At 43.3% G+C, this 14,224-nt stretch overlaps 1 protein-coding gene across 1 annotated transcript in view; it reads right to left on the bottom strand.

Annotated features, from left to right (window-relative positions):
• Positions 1-14,224, bottom strand: part of DNAH9 (dynein axonemal heavy chain 9) — a 405,383-nt gene that overhangs the window by 106,126 nt on the left and 285,033 nt on the right. Inside the window, exons 58-59 of the mRNA XM_065563307.1 lie at positions 10,756-10,926; positions 8,382-8,504 (exon numbers count right to left, since the gene is read on the bottom strand). Of these exons, the coding sequence (XP_065419379.1) occupies positions 8,382-8,504; positions 10,756-10,926 (294 nt within the window). The remainder of the gene's footprint in view (positions 1-8,381; positions 8,505-10,755; positions 10,927-14,224) is intronic.

Below are 14,224 nucleotides of genomic sequence, written 5' to 3'. Positions count from 1 at the left end.
ATGGCATAGATCGCCTACAAGTGTCGCACGACTTAAAACTCGGGGCGCGGGCATGCCCTGGCCCGGGCGCTCTAGCTAAACTAAACAACTAACTAACTACAGGTACCATACACTGAACGAACAAGCAGTTTGGGGACGAGCTACAGCAAAGCTGGAGCAGAGCAGTTCCGAAGCACCTTCACTAGTGGCAAGAAGGAACTGAGGGTGGCGGGAGCGTGCAGCGCCCATTATACTGTGCCATGGAGGCGCCACTACAGGGGTCGCTGGGGTGCTCCCCTATGGGTACTGCTAGGGGAAAAAGTTCCGTCACCAGTGCACGTGGCAAGCATGCACACCTATTGTGGAATACACATGAGCAATCACTCGAAAAAGAACATAAGAACGGCCACACTGGGTCAGAGCAAAGGTCCATCTAGCCCAGTATCCTGTCTTCTGACAGCAGCCATATTTAAAGCTAATTACAGAGCCATGCACAGGGCCGGTGCTACCATTTAGGCAAACTATGTGGTTGCCTAGGGTGCCAAGATTTGGGGGTGCCAAAAAGCGGTCCCCCCAATTTTTTTTACAGCGTTCCTACGCCTCCTCCCCAAGCACATGGTCGCCGCTCCACTTCTCCCGTCTCCCAGGCTTGCAGCGCCAATCAGCTGTTTGATGCCACAAGCCTGGGAGGGGAGGAGAATTAGAGCAGGGGCGGCATGCTCGGGGAGGAGGCAGAGCAGAGATGAGCTGGGGTGGAGAGCTGCCGCACAGCTCCCCGGGCCAGGGGGGTGGGGAGCTGCAGTGGGGGTGCCCCACCCCAGCTCACCTCTGCTACACCCCCTCCCCGAGCACACCGTTGCTGCTCCACTTCTCCCGCCTCCCAGGCTTGCAGCGCCAATCAGCTGTTTGGCGCCGCAAGCTTGGGAGGGGAGGAGAAGGAGCAGAGGTGAGCTGGGGAGCTGCCGCACGGCTCCCTGGGGGGGGGAGCTGCCGCGAGGGGGGTGCTTCAGGGCGGAGGGGGTGGCAGGGAGCTGCCACAGGGCGGAGGGGGGCGCAAGGTGGAAGTTTCGCCTAGGGCGTGAAACTTCCTTGCACCGGCCCTAGCCATGCAAACATCAAGATATTTTCTAATAAACTCTGCACTACAGATTCCAATCCCTTTTCTTCTTGATCCAGATCCAGACTGAGTTTCAGGGATGTGACCACTTGGACTATGACTGAAGCACTTTTATTACCAGTTCTAATGCTTGAGAACTTCATCATCAGCCGGGTCCTGCAAAACACTGTAACAGTTGCTAAAGGCAATCTGGAGTCTGATCTGCATTTCTTTGTCATTGAAATCCTTTACTCCTATAACACTCTTTTTGTTAATCTTTGTGATCTTTTTTGAGTTTAAGTTGTAATGTGGCCACTAAAGGTAATTATCTGAGCCAACGTCTGCTCCTCTGCTGGCTCTGACATCCCTCAAAGAAGGTGCCATCTCTGAGATATTCACATGGACTATTTGGTTGACAATCACTGTGACGTTATTGACATGAACTGTGACCATATAGATCATTGTTGCAACCAGGGTCCTATGGTTGCACCAGTACTTGTACAGAGGAAATCAAGTGGGGTGTCCATGGAAAGGTTGTAGTTTGCTGGTTATGATTACGCTGTCTGTATGTGTGTATCATTTTTGTATTTAAAGTTATGAATATTGGCTATGTACTTGTATCTCAATGTATTTGATTCTAAGTAGCCTCAGTGAAGCATCTGGTCAGCTTCTTGAGAATGGGCACTTATTGAGAATAGTCCTATCAAGAAACACTTAACTGACAAAGGACTTTGGGAGACGCCAATTGACATCTGAGCTTTCCTGTGAACGTTCAAGCTAACATGTAAACAATGGCATTGTCCATGAATGATTCAGCTTTTTGCAGGCCATGTAACTTGCCCAGGTGGCTACAAACTCCATCTTATTGCTGTGATTTTGCACAGGAGAACAAAGGGGTTTCCGCCCACAAGTGAGAGAATATAAAAGGCCCTGGAAACCCCTCCATTTTCTCTTCAGCTGGCTCAGAAGATGGCCTCTCCATCCCCAAGAAATCCTTAAAAGAAACTGGAACAAAGGACAGTAACTACGGGGGATGAGTGATTGCTGGACCCAGACTAGGAAGGAGTCCAGTCTGTGAAAGAAGCTTATTGGAACATCTCTGGGGGTGAGGTTTCATCTGTAATCAGTTTCTTAATGTATTAGGCTTAGACTTGCGTGTTCTGTTTTATTTTGCTTGGTAACTTACTTTGTTCTGTCTGTTATTACTTAACCACTTAAAACCTACTTTTTATACTTAATAAAATCACTTTTTCCTTATTAATTAACCCAGAGAAAGTAATTAATACTTGTGGGAGCAAACAGCTGTGCATGTCTCTCTATCAGTGTTATAGAGGGTTGACAATTTATGAGTTTACCCTGTATAAGCTTTACACAGAGTAAAACGGATTTATTCAGGGTTTGGCTCCCAGAAAGACTGAATACTGGATGCTGGGAAAGTCCCTATTAACTAAGAAGCCCCTGAGCTGAGTGGATCTCAGTTTCAGTGAACTGCAGAGAGGTGTGGCCCACCCCTGGGTCTGTGCTGAAGCTGACTGAAGTGTCTAACTCAGCAAGACAGGAGGGTGGAAGAAAGATGCATGAATTACATCTGGAAAACAGGTAGCGACTGATGAGCTGTTAGTTCTGAATGCAAAAAAGGAACAGTGCAAGACACAGGCAGAACTCTTACAGGTGGATGCAAGATACAGAGAAAATGAGAAAGATAAAGACATATAGGCAAGATAGAAATGCCTGGATTCAGGAGAAGGCTGCAGAGGCAGAAGAAGCAGCACAGAGAAGAGACTTCAAAAAGTTCTATAGAATAATGAAGGACCACTAAGAAAGAAGCAAACCAATGCAGATAATGCCCATCAGGGACTCTCATGGACAAATGTTGAAAATGCATGAAGAACAAGTCAGATCATGGAAAGAACATTTCCATTCTATATTAAACTGTCCAGAGACAATAATCATGGACAGATTTGAGAGAAATGCCAAGGCTAAGTTAGAAATAGAAGAGGAACCAATAACACCTGATGAAATTAAAGCAGCCATGTAACACTCTTCCCTCTCAGGGTGATGGCACCCCCTTCTAGCAACATCAAGAAGTTGGCACAGAAATTCATTGGGTGGGGTACTGACCTGTAATTGTGCAAGTTGGCCTAGTAGCAGTTCAGGTCTCTCAAAGGAGGATTCAACACACTTCCAGGCAGCTGGTAGCGTCAGCTTCCCGGTCTCACCCCTGGGCGTGGGCTAAGCACTTAACCAGTCTATAGTCCTCTGCCTCCTGGCTGGGGTAAGCAACCACAGTCTGTGGCTCTGACAGGTGAGTGTGAGCGGAACACTTAAACAGTCTATAGCCCTCAACCTCCAGGCCAGGGCAAACAGCTACAATCTATGGTTTAGGCCTTCTGGCCTAAGGTGAGTGCACAGCCAGCACCACGTATGGGACTGGCATCAACGGTAGGGGGACCCAGGTCCACCCTACTCAACTGGGTCCCAGCCCAGGGCCCTAGAAGTGATGGGCAATCCTGCCACAGGGTCAGTGTGGAAACGTGCGGCTGCTGCTTCATGTCTTGGCAGTGCAACTGGACCAACGTCTTGCTTCCCTGGGCTATTTCCTACCAGCTGCTGCTGGCACTGCTCTGTCACCACTGAGACTTGGCTCTCAGTGTCAGGCGTCCCTTCCTCCGTCTCTCTCCGGGGTCTGCTGTCTCCTGGGGCAGTGGTTTGACTGTTCTCTCCACTGTCAATCACAGGTTCGTCTGAGGGCTCAGCTCCCTGGGAATGACATCTGCCTCCTACCCTAGTCCAGCCTCAACTGAGCTGCAGGGCCCTGCTTTTATATTTCCTGCCCTGCTTCTGCGCTTCCTATGAGGAGGACAGGATGGGGTTAGTTGTGCCCACCAAGGGGAGTTAACCACCTCCATACTGGAGGGAGACTACTCTGCCTCACTACACGCCATCAAAGGCCTCAAACAGGAGAAAGCTCCTGGGGTTGACAGAATTCAAGCAGAACATGTTCCTCAAAAATGGAAAGATGGTATCATTAAGGCATTACCCAAAAAAGGGTGATCTTACTCAGTGCAGGAACTGGACAAGTATTGCAATGTTATCAGTCCCAGGCAAAGTATTCACTACTTCATGCTGTTCAGCATAAGAGAAGTTAGTGAATGAAATATTACGAGACGAACTGGCTGGGCTCTATCCAGGTAGATCATGTTGTGAACAGATATTCACTCTGACAGATCATCAAAATCCATCTTAATCAACTTTAAGAAAGTGTTTAACGGTGTCTACACAGAGACCTTTTGTAATATGGCTAGAAACTACAGAATACCAGATACATTGACCAACATAATAAGGAGTTTATATGATGGAAGTACATGAGCAGTAAGATCAGATACAGGCCTGACTGAGCGGTTTGATAGTATGACTGGACAAGGGTGTGTGTTATCACCAATTCTCTGTACATTAGCTGGCAATAAAAGACATAGTGGACAGGCGTTAGCCAAAATGAGTTACATGACCTTGACTTGCCAACCACATTACTATTTCTAAATATGACATGGAATGGAATGGAATGATTGCCCTTACATCAGAGATAGAAAAGGAAGCAACAAAAATCGGATTGAAAGTAAATGCATAGAAACCCAAGATTATGTAGGTAGGAAAGTGGACAACAGTTGCAAAGTTGTACATGGATAGAAAAGAAATCAAACAGGTAGACAAGTTCTGCTACCTGGGGAATGTGATGACGTTCAAAGGTGACTCTGATAAAGATATTCGTAGGAAATTGGGAGAAGCAAACACCATTTTTGGAAGGATGAACAACATCTGGTCAGAGTTCTCTCCACACCAAACTAAAGTTCCAATTATACCATGCGATTGTACTAAGCATGCTGCTGTACAGAGCAGAGACGTGGCTGATGACAATGGCTAACAAAAAAAGACTGGATGTTGCCCATCACAGACGTCTGAGGAAGATATTACGAATATCACAGTAATACAAAATAACAAATACAAGAGTAAGGGAGCTGTCAGAACAGGACATGTTACAAAGTATCAAAGAAAGACTGCTCAGGTGGCTGTGATGTGTACACCATATGGACGATGGGAGACATGCTAAGCAAGCATTGAATTGGGTACCAAAGCGAGGAAAGAGAAAGCAAGGAAGGCCAAACAGGAACTGGCAGAAGACAGTAATAGAAGGTACTGAATGAACTGGCATTGCCTAGGAAGAAGTACCATAACTAGTGAGCAACCATAAGTAATGGAGAAACTGGACAGCTCAATGTATTAGCGGCACTTTCCTTCTCAAGCATCTTTGAGAAGGAAAGTGCTCAGCTTGACTCTTGGATCCCAGGCTAAGTGTGTAACATGTGCAATTAGAAAAAAAACACATTTTTATTATAAACTAAGCTAACTTGCTCGAGAATCAATGACAGACAATGACCACTGACCCTCCTGGTGCCATTTTTACATCTCTTTTCCGAGTAGAATTGTGAACAGTAGGTTTTGGATGTGTGAAGTACCTGGGGAAGAGATGGGCAATCAGACTACATTTTGAACTGTGTCTGATGGGCTGGGAGTACATCAAATCTGCATGACGTGATCTTGACCTCTGGCCTCCAAGAAGTGGTATTGATGAGCCTGGAAAGGAATCTCATCCAGCCCTCCTCCATTGAAATACAGCCTCAGTGATGGGGGGCTGGGGAGCCTGCCTTGAGGGAGGGACGGAAGAAAAATGGGGGATGATCCTCCACAAAGCATCCCAAAAACAGAGTCAAGTAGGAATATGTTTAATTTAATGTTGCAATGAGGAACCTGAGTATTACCGTGCACAGGGCTGTGCACAGACCTAGACTTCTGCCATTTTATACAGTGCCAGTTGGTTCAATGGTTAAAGAGGGCAACAGGGATCCAAGCCTCCTGAGTTCTGTCCATGGCTCTGTGAAACCTTGGACGAGTTCACAGGGAGCTACGAAGAAGAAATCATGATTGTCTGAGATGACTGGATGGAATGGGCTATAGAACTGTACAGCATTATTAGTACGCATGCATTAGTAATAAAGTAATGATACTCATTCATTCTGACAAGGCTGTTTGTACACCAAGTCCCCCAACATGTTAATAAGGTGTTCTTCAAAGTCACTATGGGCCTCAAATATTAATGTCAGATATCCTTTGGCACAACTCTCTTAGCCTGAAACCTCTGGCAACTGCAGCACTTAGCACAGTAACTTTTCAATGTTCCCATAAAAAATTAAATAGAAACCTAAATTCTATTTAGAATTTGAAATATGAATCTGAAATATACTTTATTCAAGCCTTATTGAAGAAACAATTTATTACAGCATTAATTGTCCTGATAAAAGGAAAGGAAAGTTTAGCCATGACTAATTAACCTAATTATAGCAGACTGTGACAAAATGGTTGTACGAGAACTGTTCCTTAAGTAACCACAACTGCCAAAACCTCAAAAGCTAATAAATCAACACACAGTAATGAAACATAAACACAAATAAAGTTTACATCATGCCTATAACTTGTAGTAGAATCAATACTGCAAACAATGATCACAAAGGACAATCTAATGGCTATTTAGTATTTGGTAACAAAGAGTTCATGAGCTGAACTAGGACTCTTTTAGTGAGATATTTACACAATATAACATTTTGGTACAAAAGAATGAATTTTCTATGCTCAGAAACTGATCTCTTTTTATTGTGCACTAACTTTAAATATGCATTGAATTTGTTTTTAAAAGGTCAAAAATAAAATGCTGCCACCTGAACATGTAAAACACCCCACTGAACCATGGAAGAACAGATGACGTATGTTTATTTTTAAAAAATTCATTCATTATTATGCGACATCTCTGCAAGAATGAGCAGAGCTAGTTTGGCCTCAAAGTTCCAACAACATTTTGCACGGCACTGCCAATTAAAACTTAGAGCAGTGAGGACAACACTGACAACTTGCAAAGAGTTCAATGCATGTGTAAAATGGAGCAGATTTCAGCCACCCACATCTTTAATATAAAGGTACAGCCCATGGAGATGACAGATCTCAGCCTGGGCCAAGTTCATGCTAGGACCTGAAGTCCCTGGGTGCCCATCTTCTGTATTAACAATGAGGGGAATGGGGCACATTAGCTGCCCTGGTCCATGAGCCCATGGTCCCTTTGCATCTTGAAGCTTTGATCCAATGGTCTCCCAAAAATGAAAAATGGGAGTGGGGGTAATCAAGATGGTAGCAGGGTTCTCTGTTTTTTAACAACAGTCCAGTTTGAGTCTGTCTTAGTCCTTAAGAGTGTTTGATCTCAGAAGCAGTGGTTCCCACACTACATTGTACAACTTCACCCCAGCATAGAAATTCATTAATATCTGAGATAGCAGGTCCAGAACCCACTGCAGTGCAGCAAAGCCCAATGGCCATGCCCCAGAACGCTTTAAACTAACACCTGTATGGGCATCAGTAGAGATGTGTCATAAAGTACCATAAACAAACACCTTCATCACATTCCTGGATTACAACAGTCACCAGAGATTGTTCATCAGCAGCAATACAACTACAGATATGGCTCCCAATTCAGCAAGATTCTTAAACACATGTGTAACTGTAAGCAGAGGAGTCACCCACTAATGTCAGTGGACTAGTCATATGCTTGAAGTTAGGCATATGTTTAAGCACTCTGCTGAAGCAGAAAGTACGTTCCATGCTAGTTGACTGGCAAGCAGTCAGGTAGTCCAGAAGGGTCATTCCTTCACTCTCCCTCCTCCCAGTGCAGCAGCTCTTAGACCGCTCTATTATGTCCCTGTGCACAAGCCTTGCTAAGGTCATATCAGTTGGTATTGTCGGGGCTACAGCCTCCTGCAGAAGTCTCTGCACCACAAGTCTCTGCACCACAGCCACAGATACTTGTCTCAGCCTTAAATTGCCCATATCATCCTGACCATGCATAGCACCTGGCCAGCAAAGATCCCAAAGTGCTTTACAAATTGTAACCGCTCAGCAGATGCTCCCTACAGAGGGAGAATCTGATGCATGGAGAGGGAAAGTGACTTGCCCAAGGCCACACAGGGAGCCAGTGGCAGAGTGAGGAATAGAACCAATTGCTTTCACCACCAGAGAAAACTGCTTTCCTAAAACAACACTTTGTGCTAGCTCTAGACTGTGGCTGGTGTTCCATCTATTGACTGCTAGAGGAATTGATCCAAAGCCTACTGAATTAACACAAAGATTCCCATTGGCTTCACTGGACTTTGATTCAGAGATATCGATAAGAGATATTGAAGACATTTATTTTAAATTAAACAGTTACCTTGATGCCACCCCATGAGTGATTAGACAGGAACTCCACTGGACTCGTGACTCCTGGCTCTGCTGGATATCGAAGCAGGAAGTCCAGCTCCACCACGTTAATTTCATTATTCATCAGAAGTATCTGCAATGTCCAACAAATGATGTACCTTAGCACTGCTGTTCGGATTCTCGGAGTGCAGCAGAACAGTTTAGAACATTCATTGTTAGAGGCATGCCAGAATGTGTGACTAAAATGTATAAACTGCCACCAGATAAATGGGGCTGGCAAAATATACATCACAGAGTTGTGGAGTAGAAAACTGAGGAGCTGGAACAAACGCATGGAGTCCACTGACCCAACAGTGATAAGTTTCTAAAATAGGACTTGGGAGGGGCTGTGGATCAGGTCCAAAGGGGCCACAGAGAGCAGCTGGGAATCCCTCGTGGCACGGAGGAAGCCTTAAGGATGTGGTTGGTTCTCCATCACTTGCAGTCCAAGTCAAGACTGGGAACTTTCTCAAAGATATTCTATAGATCAAATAGAAGGTGTGGGCTTGATGCAAAAATTGCAAGGTAAGCTTCTATGGCCTGTGCTATGCAGGAGGTTAAAGTAATATACATAAACACAATGGTTCCTTCTAGCCTTAAAATGCATGACCTTAGGGACAATGAGGTACGGTGAACATCTGTTACATAATCAAAGCAACTACTTGCAAGCGTCCTTATTCCACTAAAGAAATTAAAGCATTTGCCCTTCTTTTTTCCAAGGGCTAATACATTTGGTACACAGGAATCATAAACTAAATCCAGAACTTTAACAATGTACAGTCAGTAAACTGGCATCCAAAGCAGATCATCTCAAAGTGGGGTGTTGGTTTTCACATGTTCCACTGCAAAGAATTTTCAGTTCCCCAAAATACTATGAAAAATTTTTTAAACCTGGGTTGGTGTGAGTATGTGGTGGGGGAGTGGGTGAACACAAAATCACATGAAAGGAATTGGCCAAAATTTTTTCACGATTTTTCACACAGATTATGTCACTGCAATATGCCAGTTTTGGCCAGCTCTAACCATTTTGTTCATGTGGGATCACTCAGTGATAGGAGAGAGGCATTCAGTGTGGTGAGAGCCTGTGGAATCTGAGCGAATAGCTCACGTTTCCTGAGAGGGGGGTCTGCATCAGCTGTGGGCTGGAGATGGTCTGCAACATGCACCCATTATTATTGTTCACATGTTGTCACGGGATGATTGGTGACTTTTCCTCATTTCTTTATTGCAGCATTGCTGACTGTACCTCACTATCAACCTATGGAGCAATAGCTTTGGCAGTATCATGGAGTCATGTTTAGCATCTCTACATTTAAAGGGATGGGTGAGTTTTCCAGCTGAAGCGGGAATTACCTTATTTTGACATGGATAAAAATAATGTGTCTTATCACCAACCTCACTCCACCTCCTGTTAAGTGCAGAGATTTCATCGCCTGAAGTAAACCCATTCAATATTTTCAACAGATAATACCTACTTACAAACTCAACATGTACTACTTGTATACTTTACCTAACAAAGCTAGGCGTATATTTCCTGAAAGAGTATGTGTGTGTTGTGGATCAGAGTTAAGGCTCTTTGTGTAATGTATAAGGTGATGTTTTACATGTCAGTAATTTTACTAACAAAGTATACCAACTTAAAGAGTAATGGAATATTTATATAAATCACCTTTCCTGGTAATGTCTATACTTTTTAGTGCCTAGGCTTTTTAAAGTGTAATGTTTTTGTTATATAATATGGACAAGGATTATATAACTCACTGGAGTGAGTTAACTATAAATTAACTATTTGTGTGGAGGGATAACCTACAGTCAAGTCAGATCTGTGTTCCATACTGTTCATTGCATGTTATACAGTAACATATATCAAACTGCCACTCACTGCACATACTTTATAGCAATTTTACAGCATAACGGCAGTCACTATTTATTTACTTATTTTCATTTCAATATGTAGGCATAAAAAGGCCTTGCACTCTGGGCTGCTGACATACCAACAGATCATTAAAAATACAGTTAAGTTAAGATGAAAACAGCAGCAGCAAACCAACTGCTCTTTCTCCACATACAAGCAGCCTGTCCCCATCACTTCCTTGGGTTCCACAAGCAGGCATCACTGCTCAAACAGTAATTTGCAAACTTAATGCGAACCAAAGCATCTGTGATTGTTAGCAGTGAGAGAAGCAGAAGGGGAAAGAACTTTCCCAGACCACATTCATTAGCTCATGTATGCTGAAGGGCAGGAATGGGGATTGGGTTTTCTCCTGGAGGACAGTGTGCAATGCCAATAACTTGACTTATCACACATATCATTCCATCTAAACGATACTGTTCCTGTTCTTTACCTGGAAGGTCACTTGGGCAGTGTAGGTCAGTTTGTCACACTCAAACAGCCCCCGGGTGGTATACTGGAACACAGAGAAGGTGATGCTGTCGATCAGGTTTAGAACGCGCTCTTTCAGGCTCTCGTCTGGAGAGGCCCTCTCCACAGCCTTCTGAAACACGACACTGAACGCCTGGATGGGGGGACAGGACGAAGATCTTTGATGCTTTACAATTACTCTTTTAATGCCCTGAATATTGTATGCAACATTCCCACAGCTGAAGTGGATTCATTTTTTTTCTATCTCATAAACAAAGCAAACAGCCAAGTGGTATGAACTGCCAGCTCTATACAGCTGTGTAGTGCGATTGGACACTAGGATTTGGACCAGCTTTTTTCACTCTCTCTCTCTCTCTTTTCCAAGGCAAAAATGTTTACTTGCTGCTCTTTTGAGAAGTATTCAGCCATAAAACAATGACATTCTCCATTAAATTATGCTCATTTGGGTTCAGGAAGGCAGTACATAGGCAGGCTCACTGAATTAAAACAGAATGTCTAATGGAAATATTTCACATGATCTGTACAGCTCTGTTTTGCAAACATTGAGCTGAAAGACACTGGAGATCCCAGAGGAAAAATACCTCCCACGTCACATGTCTCATTGCAATTTAAAGGTAACAAATTCCCTTAAGTGCAACCCCCCCCCAAACAAAAAAAAAACCCACCCATGACTTTTTTACTACCTGGATTCAGCAGAAATGACAAGAGAAGAAGGGTAGATGATACCCAATGATCTGGGAATTAGATTAACCCAATAAGGTCCCCTCAGGACATCCACTGAGGAGGAAGCTATTTTGTAAAATATGAAACATTTCTGATGTAAATGAGAAAAGACTCAAAAGCCTTCAGAGCATGCTGGAGAAAACACATTAGCAAATTACCAAATTCTACTGAAGAAAACCCCAACCACAGCTTGGTTAAAAATGAGAAGACTCCATAAAGTGGAAACTAGCTAATCTGAAATAACCAGCCCCGTACAAATTAATAACACTAAACAAGCCAGATATGGCTGTGCAGATAGAGTTATTTTTAGGGTTTTATAGGCCCAAGCAAAGAGAAAACAATACAGTTGTAAATTAGAGTAATATTGGTACATATTTTATTGCTCAATTATTTGTAGAATGTATTTTTCCTGCATAAATTTCTTGTTAGAACATGTGCAGAGACCCATGTAAATCGTATGTACACCAATTTATAATGGGCTTTGTAGCTAAAGTTATAACATCATTTGTGAAGTATTTTGCAATCATCGCTGCACAGCTCTACAAGACAAATTATAATGGGAGATTATAAAGTATTAGTTAAAAACATTTTAGGAATCGTTTTCTAGGTATTTATACACACTGTTCATGTTACTGAAAAAACTCCCAAGGTACAGATGAAGTCGATGAAGGGTGAAACTCAGATGTTCCTGTACCTGTTATGTGAGGAATGGATCTACTAAAGTGTATACTTGTAAGGAAGATACTCTGCACATTTCCCTGACAAAATAATCTCAGCATGTGAATCAGCCCCATATATGCTAATCCAAGAAGGACTGCTAGGCAGAGATGGCATTCACCTTTCGAGGAGGGTAAAGACCCTATTTGGACACAGACTGGCTAACCTAGTGAGGAGGGCTTTAAACTAGGTTCGAAAGGGACAGGTGAGCAAAGCCCACAGGTAAGTGGAGAACACGGAGACCTGGGAGATGGGTCGGAAATAGGAGGGAGCGTGGGCTATAATGGCAGAGAGAAAGGAGGGTCAGGGCAAAATTGGGAGGCAAGATCAAATCAGTATCTTAGATGCCTATATACAAATGCGAGAAGTATGGATAATAAGCAAGAAGAACTGGAAGTGCTAATAAATAAATACAACTATGACATTGTTGGCATCACCGAAACTTGGTGGGATAATACACATGATTGGAATGTTGGTATGGATGGGTACCGTTTCCCTCGGAAGGCTGTTCCAATATTTCACCCCTCTCATGGTCAGAAACCTTCGTCTAATTTCAAGCCTAAACTTCCCCACGGCCAGTTTGTATCCATTCGTTCTCGTGTCCACATTAGTACTGAGCTGTACATCCAAAGCCCAAGATTTGGTGGTGATGGGGGACTTCAACTATCCAGATATATGTTGGGAAAATAACACAGCGGGGCACAGACTATCCAATAAGTTCTTGGACTGCATTGCAGAAAACTTTTTATTTCAGAAGGTTGAAAAAGCTACTGGGGGAAGCTATTCTAGATATGATTTTAACAAATAGGGAGGAACTCGTTGAGAATTTGAAAGTGGAAGGCAGCTTTGGTGAAAGTGATCATGAAATCATAGAGTTCACAATTCTAAGGAAGGGTAGAAGGGAGTACAGCAAAATAGAGACGATGGATTTCGGGAAGGCGGATTTTGGTAAGCTCCGAGAGCTGATAGGTAAGGTCCCATGGGAATCAAGACTGAGGGGAAAAACAACTGAGGAGAGTTGGCAGTTTTTCAAAGGGACACTATTAAGGGCCCAAAAGCAAGCTATTCCACTGGGTAGGAAAGATAGAAAATGTGGCAAAAGACCACCTTGGCTTAACCACGAGATCTTGCATGATCTAAAAAATAAAAAGGAGTCATATAAAAAATGGAAACTAGGACAAATTACAAAGGATGAATATAGGCAAACAACACAGGATTGCAGGGGCAAGATTAGAAAGGCAAAGGCACAAAATGAGCTGAAACTAGCTACAGGAATAAAGGGAAACAAGAAGACTTTTTTTTATCAATACATTAGAAACAAGAGGAAGACCAAGGACAGGGTAGGCCCACTGCTCAGTGAGGAGGGAGAAACAGTAACAGGAAACTTGGAAATGGCAGAGACGCTTAATGACTTCTTTGTTTCGGTCTTGACCGAGAAGTCTGGAGGAATGCCTAACATAGTGAATGCTAATGGGAAGGGGGTAGGTTTATAAGATAAAATTAAAAAAGTACAAGTTAAAAATCACTTAGAAAAGTTAGATGCCTGCAAGTCACCAGGGCCTGATGAAATGCATCCTGGAATACTCAAGGAGCTAATAGAGGAGGTATCTGAGCCTCTAGCTATTATTTTTGGAAAATCATGGGAGACGGGAGAGATTCCAGAAGACTGGAAAAGGGCAAATATAGTGCCCATCTATAAAAAGGGAAATAAAAACAACCCAGGAAACTACAGACCAGTTAGTTTAACTTCTGTGCCAGGGAAGATAATGGAGCAAGTAATTAAGGAAATCATCTGCAAACACTTGGAAGGTGGTAAGGTGATAGGGAATAGTCAGCATGGATTTGTAAAGAACAAATCATGTCAAACCAATCTGATAGCTTTCTTTGATAAGATAACGAGGCTTATGGATAAGGGAGAAGCGGTGGATGTGGTATACCTAGACTTTAGTAAGGCATTTGATACGGTCTCTTTATTGATATTCTTATCAATA

This window comes from Chrysemys picta, chromosome 12, assembly GCF_011386835.1.
Source record: "Chrysemys picta bellii isolate R12L10 chromosome 12, ASM1138683v2, whole genome shotgun sequence".
Classification (NCBI taxonomy): domain Eukaryota; kingdom Metazoa; phylum Chordata; order Testudines; family Emydidae; genus Chrysemys; species Chrysemys picta.
Note: the sequence above shows the minus strand (reverse complement) of the source record. Positions and strands in the feature narration are given on the sequence as shown.